We start from the raw sequence: 24,143 nt of genomic DNA, 5'->3' as shown, positions 1-24,143 counted from the left end.
AGAAAAGTGAATATATTTTTGGTAGCTTTCCTTACAATTATACATTCGTTAAGGGACAAATCCAGGCATTAATTATTAACTAAAAACAGATTTAGATGTGTCTTTAGAAATATAAAGGAGTATAAGATGTTAGAATATGTTATTATTGCACAATGCATACTAAAATAAATAATGGCAGTGATGTAGAATTTTGTGATAAATCTCCGTTTAAAGATATCGCTATCTCTGTTTTGTCAAAGATAATGACAGGGATGAAGATGTTTTAAACGGAGATTGTGGTCTCAAAAACGCACGATAAGTAGTAATCCGTAGATTTTGTATTATTAATTGAACTGAAACAAAGACGAATGTAAAGAGGTGAATATTTGTTTTCTATGCATCAATAACATCAAACTTAAATATTAGATTTATTACTTTTTACATCAGCTTTCACTTCAGTTAAATAATTACACATCACTTTTGTATGTTATTGCGTCATTCTTAATTGTATTTTCTCTTAAAAGTTAAATTCAGGCACGTAGTTATTCTTAAATAGAGTAAAGTGGTTCAGCGTATAGTCTTGAAGGCGCTGACTCGTGACTTGCCGCCTCTCTTGCGTTCAATAATCCGTTGCGTGCACGTTTCTTAGCTATTCGAAACAATAATAAATTAGAAAAGATTCAACCAATACTATGTTTTATTCCGTAATAATCAAGTCATTCAATACTCATATGAAAGAAAGGAAGTTGATAAACCAGATGAGTTAGAAATGAAAACCAAAATGGAAACACACCACTAAAATAAACAGAAAAAAAAGATAATAGTAAATGAGCCACTACAATAAGACTGTTACTGTACTGTCTTTAGCTAAACTGAGTCTATGAAAAGTACGCTAAGTACTGCCAGCTGGGTCTCATCATCATCGGCCCACTAAACGTCCCCATTGAGAGGCTCGGAGCTTATCCTAAGTCAGTGGCAACAAGGCCATAGCCATCCACACCGGCCCACTAAGGGTTGACCTCACACATATCTTTGAATTTCATCGCAAATATGTGCAGATGCACCATGACACCTAATCCTAATCCGTAAAAACGTCAAATAATTATACATATGTAATTTGAAAAAAAAATGGTACATGGCGAGATTGGAACCTAGGACATGCAGATAACCAGCAAAGTGCTTAACACCTGAGCAATCGACGCTTCTCGGTTGTTATTTATCTGTGTGCTAACCTTCAGAATGCAGGTTGCAGAGGATGCAGGTGGAGAGCAGCGCGGAGAAGAGCAGCAGTCCGGCCAGGCTGAGCAGCGCGTGCTGCGCGAAGGAGTGCCGCGTGCGCGTGGTGCCGCAGCTGGTGATGTTGCGCACATCGTACGCCTCCAGGATCTGCTGCATCTCCGTCCCCAGCTGACGTATCGCCGCCTTCATGGCTTGCGGCGTCAGCGCCTCGCCACTCTCCATTTTACGGAATTGGAAACAGGGTCTGCAAATGAACTCACAAATTTAATGTAATTGTATAATACAAAAAAAATCATGAAACGTCCAAGACGATAACGATCAGCAAATTACACTAATTTATTTTCTAACTCTAGAAATTTAAAAGTCCGTATTTAATGAAAATTTAATTATTAACATGCCGATATATATCCTATTCTATCTTTATTAGTAGCTGATTTACATTATGCCAGTAAGCCAGAACAGTTCAAGCGAGCGTTACTGTCCTACTGTACTGGCATAATGTACACCAGGTGCAATAGACACATGTCTCACCCAGCATTGTCATAGAAGGTGGAATGCGGAGCGTCGTGCATCTGCAGTCTGAGCTGCTTAGTCTCGAGCACATCGCTCAGCTTCTTGCGCAGCTCAGGCAGCTTGGCGCGACTCGCCACCGCTAAACGTAACAGGTCTCTTTCTCTTACAACTACCACCTGAAAACATAACTCAGTATTTACTTAGGAAATTAGGGTTTCTTACAGCAATGGTTTCTTGATCTTTCAGATTTCCAGTTGGTTCAAATCCTTAATTGTCACTTTATAATAGTTTATTGGAAGACAGTGTAAGGTAAAGATTCAGTTACTAAACGGTTTCATATTCCATGCGTAGGGGCTCTAAGCATGGAAGTAAGTCTGCTTAAATTCTGTTTATAAGAATCTCTATCCGTGGCTTTCTGAAACCAAATTCTTAGTTAAAACCATTGTTATCTCTTGTGTCAATGATAATGGACAGGGATTTTGGTCTCAGAAACTAATTAGAAATACAAATAAAATTGAGTTTCAAATATTACAAAACCTTACCTCAACCAATAAATCTCTGAAACGATTTTCCTCTTGGGAATTGTTGGCACGTATCACCAATCTGTCGAACGAAAAAGTTAAGATGAAATATCTATTTCTTTTTTCATTTTAATAGCGCGGCCTTTTAAGAATTGTCTCTTTCTACATGAAAATACAACTTCAATATACCTGAAAATTCCATCCGCATAGTGAAGCAAATTCTTCATTATTTTCAATTCCCCTGTAGCATTGTTTAGATGCATCACATCTGTTAAATTATTCAAAGATTTACATTTGATCGGCGATTCAAAGTTCATATTAACGATACTATAGTCTATTGGTAAAGCATCCGGGTCTCTATCTGTAGCTTTGACTGTTGCTATTTTTGTATCTACAGGCACGTTGAGTCGCACGCCTATAGTCAGGTTCTGGCTCCCGAACTCCGGTAAATGGTCGTCTATGTCCAATATCTTTACTAACACTTGGATTTCTGATGGGTCCTGAAAATATAAAAGGAGAAAGAAATAATATCCAACAGTTCCCACAAGACGAACAGTAGCCGTCATATGGCTGAAGACAGAGACAGAGAGAGAGAGAAAGAGAGACAGTTCCTATAAAGCGGAGAATATACAATAAATTCCAGCTTGATACCTTCACGCGTTCCTGAGAAAAAGGGTCTTGACAGACAGACGGACGGACAACAAAGTGATCCTATAAGGGTTCCGTTTTTTTCCTTCCGAGGTACGGAACCGTAAAAATTAATAAAAACATAACAGCTCTACAGAAAATTACGTCTCTTATTAGAGTTTTAAAATTACGTATCCCATGATACTATGCGTGAGGAAAAGTTAAATCCAATGACAACTTACCAAACGATTATAGCTCTTATTGAGTACAGGAGAGGTGCCATATTTGAAGCTCTTGATTGTTAATAGCACCCGGGAAGTCTTCTCCCTGTCTAATCTTGCAGCCGCTTTGATTAACGCCTTGCTTTCGTTGGTCCTTTCTAACTTCACTAAGCCTAACTCGTTTCCGGCTGCCAAAGACAATGGAAAATATAAGAAATTAGCAATTGTTAGAAAAACGTATTATAACATGAGATTTCTGAAAGTTGTCAAGTAATCTTACTACTATTATAAATGCGAAAATTTAGATGGAGGGATGGATGGATGGATGTTTGTTAGAAAGTATCTCCGGAACGACTCAACGGATATGATGAAATTTGGCATAAATGTACGTATTCTGGAAGAACACAAAGATTACTTTTTTTTTTGAATACGCACCGGACAGAGTCACGGGAGATAGATAGTTATAGGTAGTAATAAAAAAGCACCTGTAATAGCGTAGTCGATGGCTGCATTTTCGTCAATATCTTCATCTATGGCTTCCAGTTTTCCTATCACAGTTCCTACTGGCACTTCTTCTTTTGTTGTCATCAAAACTGGAGGGTCATCCTGTAAATAGTAAGCAATATCTTTTAGCAAATGCGAATGTTTGGATGTATGGATAGACATTTGTTAGAAGATATCTTCAGAACTGCTCTATGGATCTACCTATTTGGTATAGATGTAGAACATAGTCTGAAGAACATATAGGCTACTAATTAGATTTTTTTTAAACTTCGCTTCCTTATACCATGTGAGGATGCAAGGATTCCCGGTATTGGTGACTAACCAGTGTGCGAGGGAAGTGCGGCTTATGGTCATCAACATCATCAATGGTAAGGGTGACGATGCGGCTGGCTTGCTGCGGCGGAGTGCCGTGGTCGGTCACCACCAGCACGAGGGTGTACACCGCCTGACGCTCACGATCCAGCGATTGACGGCTCGTGATGATCCCGCTCTCGGGATCTGGAACATTTTATTATACTGTTAAATTTTGAAAACGTCAATAGCCTAATGGTTAATGATACGGATTTCCGATCACGAGGTCAGAGGTTCGAATCCTGCTATTCGATTATTGTCGTAAACCATGTGCTAGCACAAGTATGGAGCTTAGTTGGAATTGTATAAGAAATATTATTAAATTTACAAAAATTATCTTACTATACTTTTTCAACATAATTGTCAAATTGATATAAATTAAAATTATTAGTTGAAGTCAGAAAACGGTCACATAAATATTGTTTTCAGTTTTTCCTTTTAAATATTAATTATCTGTATTTTACTCTAGTAGATATTTACCGATGGCAAATGCTTTGGCGTCGGCATTATTCTGTTGTATAGAATATACGAGCTGCCCAGAGGGCTGTGTGGGGTCGTCAGGGTCAGTTGCCACAACTTGAAACACCACGGAGCCGATAGTTGCGTTCTGTAATATAAAAACAATAATAACATTACCACTGATAGGCGAAAACCACTGACCTCTATAAATAGACTGACTGTAAGACTTAGTATTTTGTGCCTATTTGATTTCGGCGTTGATGGTAGCGGTTTGTAGCGAACCTAATAGTACAGATAGAATTAACTGTCACGTAACATCAACAGGCGTGTTTAAATTGGAACAAAGCAAGAGCTGTCATTTTCAAGCAATCGCCTATCCATTTATAGAGATGAGTGACGTAAACAATCACATTTTAAGTCCATAATAGTTGAGAACAGCTGACTCGTAACTCGAGCGGTGGGTGAGGAGGCGGTAGTGTGCGTTATTACCTCAGTGATGTGCAGCGTGTCGGTGTCGGCGGGACGCAGGAAGCGCGGCACGCCGTCATTGGCGCTGACGTCACCGACGTACACCGTCAACTGCGTGTCGGCGAAGTGTCCGCCGCTGTCTGCCGCGCGCACCGACAGCGAGTACGGTTGAGTCCGACCCCTCCCCGTCAGCGCGCCGCGGCTGCGCACTTCGCCCGTACTCGGCTCGATCACAAACAAATCTGCGAAATAATATAAGTTTTAATGGTGATTCTAACCGCACTTATGAGTACATTGAATTAAATTAATTCACCTTTAGCTTCTCCTTCATCCAAGAACTCGTAGTGGACTTCTCCCCCGAGGCCCTCGTCAGGATCGGTGGCGGTTACGTTAATCACACTAAAGCCGGGCGGTACGTTTTCGGGTACAACGGCTAAAAATAATGAGTAGAGGCGGATAGTGAAAATTACGTAGCAATTTTGTTAAGTTTGGTATAAGTATTATATATAGTTTATTTGACATTGTATACATTTTAAGTTTATGTCTTAGTTTAAATAAAGTTTAAATTAATAAATATAATTTATCATTGCGTAGCAATAACACTATCAAGTATAAAATTAATAAATAATATGACACTTACCGGTGTAAAGATTCCTATCGAAACTGGGCGGGTTATCGTCCACGTCGAGCACGTCGACGAGCACGGGCGCAGTCGTCTTGAGCTGATCAGCGCCCCCTTGCGGCGTGTCGAACGCTACTAATTCAAAACGTAACACTGATTGACGCTCCCGGTCCAAAGTTCTGTTCGGCGCCACCTGCATTTGACATATTATCTTGTGTTGTCATATAAAGTTGTGTACAGTGTTGCCATGTAATCAAAAATCCTCTCCTGTTTTAATAGAATATTTTTTGAATTGATTATAAAGGCGATAGAAATAATCTCACCTGTATCACACCCGTAACGTTGTCAATGACGAATAAATCAGAATTATCTCCTCTCAAGAGGTATCTAACATCAGAATAACCTTTCCGCCGGTCCTCGTCTGTGAGTACCAGGTCAGCGTCGTTAGCTTTAACAGTCAGTAGCTGTTCTGGATACGTCACTGATTCTAGGACGCTCATTTTGTAAAGCTGAAAATAGTTCAAATAGTTTTAATAAAAAGTGATACATTTTAAGACCTAAAAATTAAAAAGCCAAATAAGAACTAACCTCTTTTTCAAATACAGGTGCATTGTCATTGATGTTCACAACTTCAATAATGATTTTGGCATGGCTGTGTTTGCTCCCATCATTACTAGTCGCCTGTACAGTGAGTGTTAAATTTGGTGAAGTCAGCTCTTCGTAATCCAAATGTCTGGTCAAAACTACTTGTCCACTCAGCGGGTCTACTTGTAATAACCCGGTTTCAGAATTTATCACTTTAAAATTTGAAATTAAATGACCTGATATAGGATCTTCCGCCATTAGGATTAAAACTGTACTTCCTATCGGTTGATCTTCTTTAACTTTGTGGTATATCACTGGTTTTGAGTTTGTCCAACCGGGATTAGTGAATTGTGGATTTTTGTCATTGTAAGGTTGAATGTAAATCGTATGTTCAACCAAAGCGAATTGATTTTCCTTATTAATATCAGCATTTATATCAGTAACTTTAATTGTTAAAATAACTATAGACGCTTGACTATAATCTAATGTTCCATTGACAAAAATATCTCCAGTATCTTCGTCGATACGGAACATACTTTTATAATTATAAGGTGAATTTGATTTTAATTGGATGCCTGCTTTAGATAGCGCTTTAATTGGTTCGACAATACTAAATTTCAATTTTGCATTCAAATCGGTATCAAATGCATTTATTGTAGTCACTTTTTCACCTATTTTAGTTCGTTCAGATATGTAAGTCGTAGTCTGAGTGGTATTAATTATTGGTGGCTTATCATTGACATCTTGAACGGTGACGAAGACAGTGGTGGTGGCAGTTTCAGGGATAGGAGTTCCACTGTCTACTGCTGAGACAATAATTTCATAACGTTCTGGATTTATATCACGATCTAGATTTGCATCACTCGATATAGTTATAACACCAGTTCTGAAAAGACAAACAATTAAATTTGCTATAAATCGCAAAGAGGCTTTAAAAAAGAAATCAAGATAAACAAATCATAGTAATTACTTTTCGTCAATAACAAAATTGTCCTTCGAACCGGAAACAATATGGTACGTCAGCAAATCGTCTAAACCGTCAGGATCGTTGGCAATCACTGTGGTCACTTTGAGTCCTGGTGGCGAGTTCTCTTTCACTGAGGCTTGGTAGTTCATAGGATTAAGTTCCAGTGACAATTCATCAGAGGCAGTCGGATGGCCCACGGTATAATGATAGTGATGATAATTTCCTTTGAAAGTTGGCCGTTGATTTCCGGGGACGCCAACTCTTATGTAAACTCGAGTATCATTGAATAAAGGTGGTACCCCTGTAAGTTTTATTTTACGTATTAAAATTGATTAACATTTTATAACATTAAAAAAAATGTTTTTGTTCTATGTTTTAGTTCATACCATAATCAGTAGCTCTCACAACTAATTCATATTGCCCACGAGGTGTATCCATTGTTTGAACTTTGTCTAGTATAGTTATCTCCCCGGATTCCTCATCGATTTCGAAAACTTGTCCTTTATGTGCAATACTATTATCAGATACAAGAGAATAACGCACTCGACCGCCTCCTTGTGTTGGTCCGTCAACGTCTGTGGCCTGAAATAAAATAGTAACATTGATGAATAAGTAGCGTGAGACGTTAAAAACTTCTGATATTTGCATCTTTAAAAGTGGTAGAGCCTGATTTAACATTTTCACGAATCACGAATCGGCCCGGCTCGCCCGGTAATACCACGACCACACAGAAGTCAGGCGACAAGTGGAAGCAATTCCGCGTGCAGTCTGATGAGTGTGCGTCCCGGAGGCCTAATTTAGTCCTCTTTCCCGTCCCACCCTTTTTCTTATAAGGAAAGGATGGGAAATGGAAGTGTATTTTCCGGATGAGAGGATGCATGGAAAGGGAAAATCTTTTCTTTCTGTGCATCTTCTCCTCCGTCGATTAAAGGTAGGGACAACATATGCAATTGGCGTATGTCTATAGGCAACGATCACTTCGCTATTTCAGCGATTTCAGGCAGCCGCTCGCTCGTTTGCCGACTTATGATACAAAAAAACACAAGTAAAACTTACCCTAACAACAAACTGCGGTTCAAAACTTGTTGCTCCGTCTCTTATAGTTCGACTGTATTCCGCAGCTTCGAAAATAGGAGCATTGTCATTGGCATCCAATACATCAATAAAAACACTGGTACTCGATACCTTTCCTCCGCCATCTTTAGCAACTAGAGTAAGACTATAACTCTTTTGTGTTTCATAATCAAGAAGACTACCGACATACAAGCCTCCTTTATTTTTATCAGTCTTAAATAGATTCGATCCGAATCCAGTCAGTGTATATTCAATTTCACCGAATATACCATAATCTTTGTCGGTAGCTTGAACATCCCCAATTTTTGAGTCCATTGCCGAATTTTCTATTACTTCGAAATTATAATTTGCCTCTTCGAAAGATGGGGCATTATCATTTACATCTAGAAGTTTAACGTTAACTCTAGCTGATGATAATTCGACGTCACCTGATGAAGTAACAATATCAAAACTGAAGAGTCTCTGATCTTCATCATCAACATCGTAATCTAGACGTGTGGTATCTTTCACTTTTATACTAATAGGCGTTCTTCCTTCGCCATGTTCAGTGCTAATCGAAAATACTCCGTCTGAATTGTAAACATCGCGTAAATTTAAATCATATTTACTGTTCTGTCCAACATCGTCATCTTCTACGTAAATCGACAAACCAGGGATGGGGCTGCCGTTCTCAATATTCTCCGGTATCGAGACATCGTATACATCACGGTTGAATATCGGCACATGGTCGTCAACATCGGTTACGATTATAGTAATTGTTGTTACCGTGTAGTCAGATGGTACTTCGTTATTTATCAATTCCGTCGCCTAAAGCAATAATACGTATTAAACGGACTTGAACAATATTACTCATATAATTATGCATACATTCGATAATGATGCAACTTACCTTAACTTGAAAGCTGTATACTCCACCGTTTTGCATAACAGCTTCGCTCTCCCGATCGATCGGTATGTCAGTAGTGACCAGTGTAGCACGGCCGATGGGTCTCTCGGGCAACAACTTGAAGTACTGCTGAGCGTCGCCTTCGAGGGTCAATAGAACTGGTCGTGGGTTCGCTGTATCTCCATCTTTTGCAATTATTTCCATTATACTTGTATTCTAAAAAAAACACTTAAATATAAAAGTGATCAAGTAAGTATTAGTATCACAAAAGCGGGGTATACTTACAGGTGGTGTGTTTTCAGATACCGTGGCGGAGTATGGTGCATTAACAAAGTCCGGTGGCTGGTCCTGCACATCGCGCACTGCGACTGCAACACTGGCCGCCGCCCGCCGCGTCGGTAGACCTCCATCGCGGGCGTTCAAGCTCAATACATATGCCGAGCGAGATTCAAAGTCCAGCGGTCGAGACAGGAATATACGGACTTCGTATTCATTGGGGTTTACCTGCGAAATATAACCGTGTCTATATGTAAAAATTGTTGTACTAAGAGTTTAGCTGTGGAGTAATAAATCATACCATCTCCGTAACAATCTTGAAGGTAGAGCAAGCTTCGACGTCACTGCCCTTATCTTCGTTGGAACAAGTGACTTTGATTATTGCATTTTCCCCTTCGTCACGATCTGTCACTAGGATTTTCGGAGACACCTGAATAGAGATATAAAATTGAATATTTCTATAATCTCTACAAGATAGCAATCAACCTCAAAAGCATTGCACAGACCTCAATCTCCATACCAACAGGAGTCGCCTCACTGACGTTGACGATGTATGGTCGGTTGTGAAACACTGGAGGGTTGTCGTTAACATCCCGGACGGGGATAACCCTCCTGAGTGAGACGGTGTTTGGCTCCGTGTTCGCTATTCCTTCATCTATTCAAAATATAATTTTATTACACTTGGTTATTGATTTACCTTTTGAATATGGCAACTTTCTCTTTCATACCAGAAATAATTCTGAGGTGATAATAAGGCGGTGATACAAACCTGTTATACTGATGATGACTTCCAAAGTAGCCTGCTCTTCGCGGTCCAGGCTCCTGGCTAGCGTTACAACACCGGTCAGCGAATCAACGCTGAAGTACTGGCCGGAGATAGAGTACGTTAGCTGGCCGTTTTCAGGGTCCACACCTTTATAAAATCCAAATAGTTGAGTTTGCTTAGGAGTAAATTAAATGGAATTTCTTAAGCATTTGAGTCCTGGCAATCATTGTGCAAAATGAGGTCTTGATTTCAAAGTTACTCAAAAGAAAGACCTCTGCCGATCACACCTTTGGAAATTTTACATTTAAATTTTGAAATACGTAATAGTCACCTTTTAAATGATAAACTGGCGTTCCAACGGGTGTATCCTCTGCCAAACTGAACTGTGACATGTCCCCAGTCTGGGGTACGAAGTGTGGCGCTCTGTTGATCACTTGCGAAGTAACGGCTTGTAACAGACATGCCAGCAACAGTATCAACAGAGGGTTCGGTTCGTTGAGAACTGTCGCAACTTTTCGCCGCTGGAATATTATTTCCGCCATCTACAAATACAAAAATTGTTTACTGTTACGTTCATTTATATTTCTCAAAACATTTCGTGTGTTATCATCGATCAAATTACAATACGAACCTAGGTCATATCTAGGTGTCTTATACACAAACACGACCAATTAAAATAAGAAATTTACGGGTACCTTTGAACTTATAAATATTTTATCACATTTAGGTAAAAGAATTTCGATACCAATATTTCGTTTATAAAAGCTTTAGGACAAAAAACCGTTTTAAAAGCATGCGTGGTCAATTAACACAATTACACAATCCGGTGTAACGAAACGTATCGGAACGAAACGACTCGTATTTCGGGCCCGAGTTCAGAACAATCGCTATTGGCTTGCGACAGCCGCGTGAACTGGAGTTGACCTCAACGCAATGTAATTGGAACTCTGGGAATTTTTGAAATCAGTCTTGTAATAAATAATCATAACAATTGAGTTGTAACTACTAGATCCGTAATAAATAATTTTAAGCCATGTAAAATAACATGTCGTGACCGTGGAGCGTCTGTGGATCAGTGGTCAAGCACTTGACTTGCAATCTGCAGGTCCTGCGTTCGAATCCCGCCATGTACCAATGTGTTTTTCGATTTCCGATTTACATTTGTATATACATTTATCCGACGTTCTTACGGTGAAGGAAAACATCGTGATGCAACCTGCACATATCTGAGAAAAAAATCAAAGATATGTGTGAAGTTAACCAACCCGCACTTGGCCAGCGTGGTTGACTATGGCCTAATCACCCTTAACTTAAGGTAGGCTCCAAGCCCCTCGGTGGGGACATATAGTGAGCTGATGATGATGATGAAAATAATATAGAAAACACAACGCTTTTCTATGTTAATAAAATGAAAGTAGTATGTGTTAGTGTATGAAACGTTTAATTTGCACCATCAACAATAATTCCCCTTACATTGGGCTTTTATCGGTACATTGCTTTTTGTTCTATAAATTTTTCTTTTACGTTATTTTAGGCTGGCAATTTATTTTCATATTTACGGCCAGTTATAGTCAGCAGTAGTACCTCAAAATCAGTTTATCCATTTACTCGTTACCCTAACTGAATAATTATAGAATGAAATAGGGCTATGTAGAATACTAAAACTTGTACTTCGTAGACTTCTGGGTCTAATGAAGTAAATTATTTACTACAGTACCATTTCCGTCTCCGAGATGTCGCAAACTGTTCTATATTTGATGGCGCAATTGATTACCTTAACCAGAAATGGTACCAATTCACATACCGTATAGTAAAGTGACTTCTTGCATCTTTATTCATCTACTTAATATATTAAGAAAGTAATTTATTATTTATTTTCTTTACTTTTACTTACATTACTTTATATATTTTATAGAACTTATTATACAACTTATAAGCTAAGCTATTTGGATGTATGAAAACATCGAATAGTTTTATTTAGATTACGAACTGTGCCCGCGACTTCGTCCGCGCGTAATTAAAAAAAAACTCGATTAGTGGCCTATGTGTTCTTCCAGACTATGTTCTATATGCATGCCAAATTTCATAGAGTTCGGTTCATCCGTTCTGGAGATACCTTCAAACCAATCCATCCATCCATCTAAACATTCACATTTATAATATTAGTAAGAAGTAAGATTGACTTAATTAAATATTATAAATGCTGACCTATGAAGTCGAGGCTCTTTCTAATAGTATTTTTATAAATAAACCAAATAAATAAAGAGATCACGTAATAAAATGTTTTGCGACAAACAGTTTTCTGATGAAATTCTAAAATCCGATACCTGGACAGAATTATGCAGACGTTTCGGTCCGCTTCGCCTTGAATACTAACAATATACGTCATCCGTATTGACGTGCGCTTTTGAAATGTTGCACAAATTATTGCAGCGCTCCAATAACAGCACGTACACTGTATTACTGAAGCAAAAAGTCTGTAGATTATCTCGAAGGAACATTTTTTTCTTATCAGATCTAGGTAAGAATGATTTTAAAGAGACTTGGTGAGGTAAAAATTTACGTAGAAACATTATTATGAATATATGCTTGTACGTAACACGTGTACAAAATCTGACTCGAAGGACCATCGTCTATATAGCTTTGTAAGATGAACTGAAAATTACCTAAATTGTCTTAAGTTTATGGAAATAAATAAACTGAACACGAGAAAAATAACATTTAAAAAAATCAAAAAATTATAATTATCTGAGACACAACTCCGCGCTGCAGCCATGATCGGAGACTAGATTGCTCTTAACAAACTCATAGAGATCTTACAATACGGCAATTAAATCCTATAGTATTTAAGTAACCAGGGAAATATTACATTTGGATAACATCCGACACTGCCTACTTCTACGTCATAGGATTAAGTACATTTATGACTATTATACAACGATTATTGTAGGAAGTCTGTAATAAATATAGTCGATTGGCGTATATTAAAAGCTTTGATGGAATTTCAAACGGAAGGCATTGATAGTTTGTATGTTTCGTTCCCATGTCAGTGAACCGCTTACAATGGTGCGTGGGAAAAGCCTTACAATGCTCCTCTTAGAACTCCAACGTGAAAATATTGCTACGTTAAACGTAAACAATGAGATACTGAGACCAAGTTATTGGAAACTAAATACAATTTAAAATAAAACGATTAATTTTATTTTTAATTTGATAGTTCAGTTGTTTTTTATGGCTCTTCTATTGCTGATTGGACCAATGTGATGCGTTATTGTTTTTTTTTTGTTAGAAAGAACTGACAGATTTATTATCGTAAAGGGCACATGTCTTTGACTATTATAGGACGAATCTTGGTCATACAGAAATGTTAGGTTGATATTTTTCTCACAAAATCCTTCGTGTTTCTTGTAAACTGACACATATATATATATTTGACTATTTCTTATACAGTAAAGAAGGATATCTATATTATATCACGTTTATTGAAAGTATTATTAGGGATTGAATTTTGTGCTAAAAATGTCTCGAATCTAGGTCTTTAATTACGCTGATTTTTGATATCTAGATCTGATCACGTTACATTTCGAAGGTAATGTTGAATTATTTTACTAATACTTAAATAACAGGAGTAAGATTTAGTTGTTAGAAATAACATTAAAATAAATCCAAATTACAAAAATAAATTTTTCGTTGCATCATTGGTTATTTGCATTGAACACGACAAAGTAATATTAAGTCGTCTATATTTTTAAATTCTTTTTTTAAAATCAAGCTTACTAGAGTAGTAGTTTATTAATATGATCTTTGAATAGGACACAATATAATTTGGCCTTGATGACTAACAAAGTTATGCAAAGAAAGTTCCGCATGTAAATACACCTTTGCCTAACTGTCAATAACAGTTATACCCAAATACGTACCTTATTACCAAAAACGTTAACCCTTTCACTTATTGTTTCTCACAATAAATTCACAATATACACATATTTATCATTGAATTGATATTGCAAACTTTTATTTACTTAATTTTTACAAACATTTTTATTTCCACAAACTCACTCCGCAAAGTTTAAATCGTACTGTCAAAAACTTGCACCACCGGTCTTCGAGACTGGATTTGTATTGCATTTTTCTCGCTCACTAATCTTATGTGCGAACTCTATGTGTGAAAGTGACAGCATTATATCGACAGTTACATCTTCAACTCTTCGCAGATAGCGCCTTTTTGCATTGGTAAAAGTAACGGGGTTTTCTTGAGATGCGTGAGACGAGATGTGGATATGGAGGTCACTGGTGACAGAAAGAGACGGACATGTTAGGTCGCGGTTTTAAAGGGCGCACAGAGTAGTTGCATTAAGGTCACGGGACCATAGAATATTAATTTTAATATAACATAAATCAATTTAATTTACCAACAGTGTGTTACTGCCCTTTTATAAAAATAAAGTAATAAAATTAAAAAAAAATTAAGAAATGACCCCGATATCTTTAGAATTGTGTTTTTATTTTCAATTAACACGTTTAATGCTACTACAATTTTACGGGCATTGAAGTGAACTTGCAGGGCTAGTTGCTATCGCACCTTATGGGTTAATGGTATAAGTATGAAGCAGTCTCTTGTTATTGTGTTATGTCATTAATTTATAAAAAATCGAATTGAGTGTTGTTTTCTAAGAAATTTATTGATAAAAACGTGTCATATGTTTTTGATTTATAATAAATCTACTATATTTTAATATTAAACTACAGTAAGTAGAGTAGAAAGGTCAAAGCGAACTGGAATATCTGATATATTTACTCTTAATCAGCCCTTTAATTTAACTCTTTAAGAGTTCATCTATAGTAAAAATCCTCATTTCACAAGACCTTTTTGACATATTGACAAGTTTTTTTTTTAAATTAAAGATCACTTACCGAAAGTAAAAAAGTAAGTTGTACACATTTTTGCTATTGATTTTGAAAAGGCGCTTTAATTTAATTTAATTTAAAGGCTTCAAATTTGTATCAGAATACATAAGATTTGATAATAGCGGTAAGTCATTAAAAATAACAAAACACCAGAACTATAACAGTTATTTTATTTAATGTTTTTATGCTTTTATTACAAATTTGGTTTCTATAAAAACCTATTTCGATAATTCGATTTTCAAATCGTTTGAGATTATTAAGTGATGTTACTGCCAAAGCACTCGTAAACACACATATTGCCATTCTATCTTTGCAAGGAGAATGAAAGGATGGCATTATTTTTTTTAACATTTTTAGGTGTAGTAGTTAAACTGGACCGATGACGCTCAGAAACCACTAGAGTAAGGTAATTGAGTAGAAAATATAAGGGACGTTATAGTAGTAACATATAAGGTAATTCGGTACGAATAGGACGAAAAATCCCAATACTAACTTTAGTAAATAAGAAAAACAAATCGGTGGGAGATCTAAATAGATATTGCTAATTTTTAAACATTTAAAAATGATTATTAATTATATTCGTTGAAATGTCCAGTGCGATTTCTTTTAATTTCGATATACGTGGGTACATAAGTTGGGGAATGGACGGTTGTTATTGGCTTAAGTCTGTTTCTTCTATATTTTTCTGAATTTTCTTTCAAGAGTTCAAATAATTTACGTAAATTCTCCATATTTCTATAATGACCGTTAATTTGCGGTACATAAGTATTTGTTGTAAATTCTTCCACTTCTGATCGATCATAACTATTGCTTTGCCTAGTAGTCGATTCTAAATTATTTACCAACTTTATAATAAGTGTTTTCGCTTCAATATTTCGATCTTCGTCGTATGCAACACTTTTGTACGTTCTTGAATTAGTTTCCGTTGTCGATGGAATATCTTCAAATGTCATCGTCGTGTACTGATCTGGGATTTTGGCATCTTCTCTACTAAATTTAATAACATCAGGTGGATTAGTTGACCAAATCGATTCAGAATATGGTTCTGTAGTATCAAGCAAAGGAGTTACGGTTAGCACTTCTTGCTCCCTAGCTTGCGTCATTGTAGTCATCGGTATAATGCCCGAACTCCCCACATGGTAATCTTCTACTTGCTTTGCTACAATTATAGGTATTTGTTTAATCGGCTTCTGTGTGGTCGAGAATCGAATAGAATTTTCGCTTTCTTTAAAATGTTGGTCTCCATTTTTTGCTTCACTTTCCATAGGAAAAACATTTACATTAACTATCATATTAGTACTGCTGTTCAATTCTGGTTTACGCTTATAAATAGAGTCAACTGTGGTGACGTCTTTTGGATGTGGTCGTGGTCTTGTAAATTTAATATATGTGCGGGAAACAGGCCTTGCAGATCTCGGCTTAAAGTGTATTACAGGGCGTGAAGTTGTGATATATATTTTTTCTAACATTTTAGAGGTGGTCGGAGAATGACTTTGAGTTTTATATTCAGTACCTAAGCCTTGTTTTCTAAAACGATTTATTTTAGAATCTTCATTGGAATTTGACTTTTCAGTCCCCATATTTTGTTCTCGAGAATTATGGCTACAATTTTCTTCGATTCGAGAATATGGATAAGATTCTTTTTTCTCTTCGTTATCGGTTAAACCTGACGCAAAGTCTTCTGCTAATAGATTTACATCTCCTGGGTTGTCAGGTTTAAATGTGAATAGAGGGTCAACTCGATGCCGAGTTTGTGTTGGATTTACCTTTTGCATGAAACTATCCGTGGTGTATTTTACGTTTGCAGGTTCAATATACATTCCAGTAAATGCGATGTGCGTCTGTGTTGGAATCGTATGTATATCACTATGTTTGGCGTTGATTGTTTTCCCAAGATACATCATGACGTGCTGAAGATTTTTCATCCTTTGAGCATTACGATAACTATCAACCCATGTTTTTGATCCATACATTTTACTAAAAGGATACGGTGTAGAAATTTGATCAAAATTAAATGGTCTTGGACTTGTTCTTCTTATCAATTTGTAAGTATTAAAAGGCAAATGCGCTCGTAAAGCTATGTCGTGTTTTTTATATTTTTGCACTGTTACAGTTTCTGGAAAAGGTTGGGTGTAAACATTTTCAGCCAATGCATTAACAAGAAGTGGCATTCTTTCATAATAATCTTGGTCAAATCCAAAATAGCTTCTATCTAATCTATCAGCTATAGGTCTAAGATTTTTCATAGACTTTTCTCTGTCCGATTTGTTTAGGCTTTTCCTATTTTGTACTAAACTCGATTCTACAACAATCGCATACTCGTAGATCAGTAGAACTGCCTGAAACAAGATTGAACATAGTGTCAAATATTACATTCGATATCGTAGAACACATTTAATTTGAGGATTTTCAATAAAATAACTTCTAATTGTGAATGTTTAATATGATAACAAAGGTTTCAATAAATATCTGACAGTACTTAAAAGTTGGTATGTCATTACTATTCAAATAAATTATTTAAATCCAAATTGTAATTGTCGTCTTGTTTATTGTTACTTTTTTGAATATCTAAATATGAACGAGGTTTATTGTATAATGCCATCGATGTAAAAAAGAAATCATCTTTTTCTTTATTGTCTACCGATTTTGGGACAATATTGCCTTTATTGTCATTCATTTCGGATATTTCATTTTCTATGTTACTATCCTTATGGCTAAGGAGATCATCTATACGTCTGTCTTTGTAATCATTTTCTTGATAATTGTCATCAATGATTATCTTCTCAAAATCATCGTCTAAATTTAATTCTTCTGATCTAAAATTCTCTTCCTTAAACTTTTGTTCCAAAACTTTTTTTTCAGATCTCGGTTCCAGTTTGTTCTTTATTGGTAATAACTTAGTAACTACAGTTGTTGTTACAGTAAAATCTGTAGTTGTTGGCATAGTTGTGGTGGCTATGGTAGAGGGAATAGGTGGCGATGTTTTGGTAAGAGCTTCTCGTTTTTCTGTGGTTGATGTGGTCGCTTCAGCAGTCGTAATAGTCTTGGCTGTTGTTATTTCAACGGTGGTATTTTGAGAGTGATACAGGTAATGTACTGTAGCTATAGGATACAGTATTTTTGTTATATCTACGGAAGTATTATTTTGAAAGTTGTACCATTTTCTATCATGTGTTCTTTTCAATGCATTGTTTTTAATATTCCTATAGGGTTGTTGGAATACTATTTCTTTAGTTTTCTTGCAAGATGATATCAGCTTCCTTTTCACCAATTCTAAGCTGTGGACGTCTAGATTTAAGTAGTTATCAGCTGAATCAGTAGTAAATATGTCTTTATCTTCAGTACTTTCACTGTAAATCAGTTCGGTTGGTATTCTTTTGTTATAGTTTACTTTGTTTAGTAAATTATAGTCAGGTGCAGTCGTCATCAAATGCAATGGATCATGTTTATTAAAACTTTGTTTCAGTGTCGGTAATGTTGTTTTTTCTTCAATAATTTCTGTCCTTTCGATGTACATGGGCGGTGTTGTAGTATGTTTTGTATGGCCTTTAAAGTCGTATGTCTGTTGGCCCATGAATTTTGGCTGAAGTAAACTAACGATGGTCTTTAGCGTCTGATCTCTTTTTAAGTCGTTAAGTTTTGTTGGTACGTATTGTTCTGGATAATCTACTTTTACATCCGGTGTAACCGTCGAAGGAGTTGTTTTCTGAGTAGACGATTGTTCAGTCTGATCAATGTTATAAGTGCTGATGGGAGGGCTTGTTGAAGGCAACTTGGTATCACCTTTATCGCAAGGTGATTTGTCGAGTTCGTTTGCTATAACTGTAGACTCTGTGGATTCGTAAGACGGCATCAAAAGTTTTATGTTTGATATTAAATTTCTCAAAATTTCACTTATTTTTTTTGGACATTTGCAATTTATAGATTTTCCTTCTTTTGATATTTCTTTTTTTGTATATGAATGATGTTCTCCTTTATTGTTATTTTTCGATAAGGGAGTTGTTACTGTCTTCTGTGTTTGGGTTTCATCTTGCGCGTAATCATCGTATTTTGTCATAGCTTGAGTCGATCCAAATGTTACACGGTCACTTATCATTTTATCTACATAATTCATGATGCGTTGGTAGTCTCGGATTTTTCTTATTTTTGTGAAATAATCATTTTTAGGTGTTTTAAAATATACTATGGGTGAAGTTTTGTATTCGATAGCAAGGAGTCTTGATGTCGGAAATCTGATCCAATTACTTCGACCGGAAAACACGTTTTTCTTATAAGGGTACTCGGTTGTGTACCCTTTTTCATATCCCGAACGTGGTGTTGTATAAACGTCGAGTAATTTGTCAATAAGTTTATTCTTATTGATAGCTTTTATTAAAATTGGCAACATTTTTAAAGTTATTTTGTCTATGTTGTAATTGGCATTATTATAAATGTTATCATCTGCGGAGTTGTTTATTAAATCTCGCCAATTCTTTGTACGTTTATGCTCTTCATGTTGGTTGAAGTTCAGTTCAAAGACAAGGAGAATGCTCTGAAATGAGAGAAATAGATACATTTTAGTTTTGTTAACTCACGATAGATAGATTTTGAAAGTTGTAAATTACGACATTTAAGTAAATAGATAACAATAACAAATAATGATAAGAATAGAGTTTTGACTTCTGAATTCAAATTTTTTTGGGATTATTTCATTTTTATTTTATTTAGCCTTCGTGTTCTTATTTTTTTAGTTTAGGTGGCATAATTTAGAATGACAATTAATCCTAGAAAATTAAAAGTATAAAAACAAAATCAACAATTACTTACCGTAAAATTAAAAAAAAACACATGAAGTTAGTCACAAATACACGATTTAACTAAAACTTAGGAACAACTTAAGAATACTTTGGTCAAATCTTTATTTAAGTTATAGAATCACTAAGTTATGATTGAACAAAATGGACAGACGTTATCTTGTTAATAGCTAAGAGTCACTTTTTTTGCCGTTTGGACAAAAAGACTTAGTAAGAGATATTTATTATCGTATCCAACCATCAGAATCAAAGATATTTTCACTTTAACTCTAAAACGATGTAGCGATCAGTTCTAATTAGATGCATACTTTATCGTCAGATATAGATTATTAAATTTATTACGTTAAGCTCTATCTGTTCCCGTAAGTATGATATGTTTTTGTATATAGTTGAATCTGGATAAACGAGAAACTTCTATAAGCGAAATTTATTGTCCAGTTCCGATGGTTTCGCAACCGAAAAGTTTGTGTTAGAAGAGAACCATAAGCGAGAATAATAGTGGTCTCTTAGACTATCGCTTATCCAGATTCGACAATATTTGTTTTGATAGTGGAAACATAACTTGTAATATTACATTTTTATACAAGTCAACGTACTTCACTGTGTAAACACAATAATTGGTCGTCAATTTGATGTTTTTATTCCGTTCGTGTAGTAAATTGTTGGACGTTTACAAGATTTTATCGGCAATTAATAATGCTTCCTTATTTTCGTACAGCGACTCTTTAATTTTTTTTAGTTATATTTAAATTATTGGTATGCTTGCTTTAATAAGAAATAAAATATTGTAAAAGTTAAGACATATTTTTGAGTTAAATTAACAAATTTTACCACTTTTTTTAAATCCATTTTATTTAATAAAAACAATCATATAATGTGTTTCTCACAGCAATACTCCATTAAAATAAGTTAAGTTAGATAAAACTAAGTTAGCACAAAAACAACGTTTAAATACGGTACAAAAAACTTTCTCCTAAACATAGAATACTTACAACAATTATGGTAACGGTGATAGCAGTGGATACAGCTGCGCATGCGCAGCCTTGCCGTATCTGACGTTTCCTGGAGAGCCTTAAAAACTCCTCGGTCCTTGCGTCTATAGTCCTGTATAGACCGAAATGTCTCGCCTGGGAGCTGCTACTAGTTACCGACTGGTCACTTGTCATTTTGCTAATCACATTACTAGATCGAGAAAGAATGTCCCACTCCTTGTTTATTTGTTTGTTTGGTTTACAAACAAGAGCGCTGTGTGCGTCCGTACTCAAAAATGCGACAGATTCTTATGCACCGCACCAATCATAATGTTATTCTACGAGATTGTTTCTACGTTAACCGTAGGGTAGGAATTTCTTTGGACGTAATTATCGATATGATTTAAATATTATAAACCCTTTTTTTTCAGAGAGGAATGCTTTATGTTTACTCCGCGCCTCGGGGGGGAAGCGGTAGTTGTGTGGGATTCTCCTTCATAACGGATTCATACCCACTAAACCTCTCTGTTCCTCCAACGCATCGGGACGGGGCCACGGCCACGCTTTCGCTCTCGTCCGCGGCCAAAATATTATAAACCTAACATTTTCTTTAAAAAAATTATAAGTAGCAATTTCATTGTTTACATTATCAGGAAAATTTTTAGTTGATACATAAAACAGTTTAAATAGAGGTTAATGATTTTCTAAACCAACATTTACTAAATGTATGAAATTGTATATTTTAATTGATGCATCGTGTCAACAAAAAGTTCTTTTGTATAATTTCAAAAGTAGTAAATGTAAGAAGTTAATATGCGTGATTGCTTCATGAAGGTATACAGACCTTGACCAATATGAAATCTTAAAATTATTCGGCCTAAAGATCTATAAAGAGGAGAGTTAAATAATAACACCATTTATATTTATACCATAGGTATTTAGATTAAAGAATTTAAATCTTTTTGTTAGCTTATTCAAAAAAGTATCGATAGTGTGTACATCACTAAAGTCACCAGAGCGTGCACGAACATCGCGCACGGGAGAAACGTATTTATTAATTCGCACATAATGACTATGTATCTGTATATACTCCATAAATATTCAAATAACATAAAAAAAACTATTGTGTAAAATACCTAATTTAGTATGTTAATTTCATTACATAAACGAAACAATTCAATTTTGATTCCAGTTCCCAAATATATTTTCACAAATCCTTCGAAAAAAAATGGAAATCCTAACCTAGAAATCACGTAATTTTTTTTTTAATTTTACGCAATAAATATATACTTTTGCATTATACGTAAATTATCTAGAATCTTTCACAAAAATACTGTATTTTAAGTTCTCGTGAATCTAGTTTTTACATAAAAAGCAAGAGAAAGTTAGTCATAAAGACGTTAGTCAAAGAAAATGGTAAGCTATTCGTAATGTTCTCTACAAATTATAGTTCATTGTTGGCTACGGTAATCGCGTACAATATGCACGTATCTTTAATCTGAAAATTTTTAAATGTAAATCAGATAGACACATTAACTCAAAAGTTTCATTTTTAAGTAGTAATTAAACTAACCTCTTACTAATGTAATAAATGCAAAAGTTTGAATGGATGAATGGATGTTTGTTACAAGATATCTGGGTAACGGCTCAACGGATATTGATGAAATTTGGCACTGATGTAGGACATAGTCTGGATAAACACATAGGCTATATAGTTTTTTTTAATCCTGTGTAGACGGAGTCGCGGGCGACAACTAGTAATACGTGTTTTTAGCGATAAACATAATACTTATGTAACGTTTTATAAAAAATAGTTTTAAATAACGGCATTTATTAATTTTTAATTGCACTTCTATCTTTGGATTATAGTCTATATAACAATTTAAGTAAAACTAAAAATCTCTGAATATATTGGACTAATAAAGGAGTTTCTAGGGAATACTGAAAAATCTTATACGTTGAAACAGATCAGGCTAATTGCTTTTCGGCAAAATGTCTAAAAATGGTCAATAAACTGTTTTATCGCGTGACATCTAACAATATAAAGTTCCGGTAGTGTCTGAAAGTATTACACTATATTTTTTTTAAATAATATTCTTACGTAATTTCTTGTAGTATGTATACAATATGGTATTCACTGAAACAAAAATATTAACTTGAAATTATTTAAAGCATTTTGCTTAGATTAACTTCCTTATATATAAAATTCTCGTGTCACAATTTTCGTTCTCATACTCCTCCGAAACGGCTTGATCGAATCTTATGAAATTTTGTGAGCATATTGAGTAGGTCTGAGAATCGGCCAGCATCTATTTTTAATCCCGCGCGGACGGAGTCGCGGGCGACAGCTAGTAACTTCTAAAACAACATTTACTTTTATGCTTGGCTATCATTTCTAACTTATTAGGGCTTTTATTTAACAAAGTCCCTGTCCTGCTGAAATTACGTAATTCTGGAGTTCATTGAACTTAGTCCACGAGTCACAATTTAATTTGATTCAGTAGTAGGGGATGAATGCAAAAAAATAACAAATAATTTTAATATTTTTTTTATTCAAAATATAACTTTACAATCTTAAAATTAGAATTAGTTAATAAGGCAGTGACGATCTTCATTATGAGTATTTATATTCATTATTGGAATATACTTCCGTATATTAATATGAATTTGGTAGTAAAGGGCCGATAAAATTGTTATAAAAATATTTCAAGTGTTAGATATGAATTTAAATATTTACAACGTTGATACCTTAATCATTTAGTCACACCAGAATAAATTTAGTATTAGCTATTATAAAAAACCCAATCAGTGTTTTAGGGAAAAGAACTAAGTTTGGTATCACATTAGGTATGGCATCTTAGAAAGAAGTCACTAATCATAACTTAGAAAACGAAGGGAACCTTAGGTCTATCGTAGTAGTAGCCCTCATCAGGTACAAAAGGCGGTCGAGTCGTGTAGGGAACTCTGGTGGTCGAAGGTGGAATGTAAATCGGTCTTTGTGTGGTAGGCGGAGTGATGTAAACGGGTGGTCTAGTTGTGAAGGGAATACGCGATGGAGTCGGATAGGTGTACCCTGGGGTGGGCGATGTGGGCCTGGGTGACGGTGGTGGTGGTCTTGTGGTGGGCGACGGCGGCGGTGGTGGTCTAGTGGTCGGCGATGGCGGCGGTGGCGGCCTGGTAGTCGGCGACGGTGGAGGTGGTGGTTGTGTTGGGGGTCTCGTAGGTAAAGTGAAAACTACACTCGGGGTAGGATAGTCATAACCGGTTGTTCTAGAAGTGGAATAAGTTGGGGGACGTCTTGTTGTGGACGGTGGAGGTGGTGGCGGCGGCGGCCTTCTTGTTGTTTGTGGTGGTAGGTAGGTAGTTGGTGGTCTGGTTGGCGGTGGCGGTGGTGGAGGTGGAGGTCTTGTTGG

The 24,143-nt window shown here is 35.8% G+C and overlaps 3 protein-coding genes across 3 annotated transcripts in view; all 3 read right to left on the bottom strand.

Moving 5' to 3' along the window:
* Positions 1–197: 197 nt before the first annotated feature.
* Positions 198–14,145, bottom strand: Cad74A (cadherin 74A). The gene is made up of 24 exons (XM_013322569.1): positions 13,979–14,145; positions 10,390–10,600; positions 10,062–10,205; positions 9,799–9,947; positions 9,594–9,722; positions 9,302–9,520; positions 9,020–9,232; positions 8,113–8,937; positions 7,443–7,638; positions 7,060–7,357; positions 6,093–6,975; positions 5,828–6,013; positions 5,523–5,697; positions 5,196–5,315; positions 4,904–5,124; positions 4,436–4,562; positions 3,927–4,102; positions 3,586–3,706; positions 3,122–3,288; positions 2,442–2,752; positions 2,274–2,334; positions 1,750–1,907; positions 1,212–1,462; positions 198–628 (listed from the first exon to the last, which is right to left on the bottom strand). Exons 2-24 carry the CDS (start codon positions 10,598–10,600, stop codon positions 528–530), a joined length of 5,442 nt encoding a protein of 1,813 aa, XP_013178023.1. The 5' UTR covers positions 13,979–14,145; the 3' UTR covers positions 198–527.
* A 1,083-nt stretch (positions 14,146–15,228) lies between these two features.
* On the bottom strand, positions 15,229–21,036 carry LOC106125588 (uncharacterized). The gene is made up of 2 exons (XM_013322859.1): positions 20,752–21,036; positions 15,229–17,305 (listed from the first exon to the last, which is right to left on the bottom strand). The coding sequence occupies exons 1-2, from the start codon at positions 20,923–20,925 to the stop codon at positions 15,536–15,538; spliced, it is 1,944 nt and encodes a 647-aa protein (XP_013178313.1). The 5' UTR covers positions 20,926–21,036; the 3' UTR covers positions 15,229–15,535.
* Positions 21,037–23,612: 2,576 nt separating this feature from the next.
* Positions 23,613–24,143, bottom strand: part of LOC106125065 (leucine-rich repeat extensin-like protein 3) — a 17,855-nt gene continuing 17,324 nt past the window's right edge. The window contains exon 3 of the mRNA XM_013322149.1: positions 23,613–24,141. Coding sequence (XP_013177603.1) covers positions 23,613–24,141 — 529 coding nt within the window. The remainder of the gene's footprint in view (positions 24,142–24,143) is intronic.

This window comes from Papilio xuthus, unplaced genomic scaffold, assembly GCF_000836235.2.
Source record: "Papilio xuthus unplaced genomic scaffold, Pxut_1.1 DF825928.1, whole genome shotgun sequence".
Classification (NCBI taxonomy): Eukaryota; Metazoa; Arthropoda; class Insecta; order Lepidoptera; family Papilionidae; genus Papilio; species Papilio xuthus.
The sequence above is the reverse complement of the archived record's forward strand: the minus strand, read 5'-3'. Positions and strand labels throughout refer to the sequence as shown.

Excerpts from the sequence above, each read along its gene's own strand:
- Cad74A (XM_013322569.1), bottom strand. The coding sequence starts at position 10,600 with ATGGCGGAAATAATATTCCAGCGGCGAAAAGTTGCGACAGTTCTCAAC. Across the intron at positions 6,014-6,092 it reads CACCTGTATTTGAAAAAGAG|CTTTACAAAATGAGCGTCCT; the intron begins GTTAGTTCTTAT and ends AACTATTTTCAG. Across the intron at positions 1,908-2,273 it reads TCAGAGATTTATTGGTTGAG|GTGGTAGTTGTAAGAGAAAG; the intron begins GTAAGGTTTTGT and ends TTATGTTTTCAG.
- LOC106125588 (XM_013322859.1), bottom strand. The coding sequence starts at position 20,925 with ATGACAAGTGACCAGTCGGTAACTAGTAGCAGCTCCCAGGCGAGACAT. Across the intron at positions 17,306-20,751 it reads TCACCGTTACCATAATTGTT|GCAGTTCTACTGATCTACGA; the intron begins GTAAGTATTCTA and ends ATCTTGTTTCAG.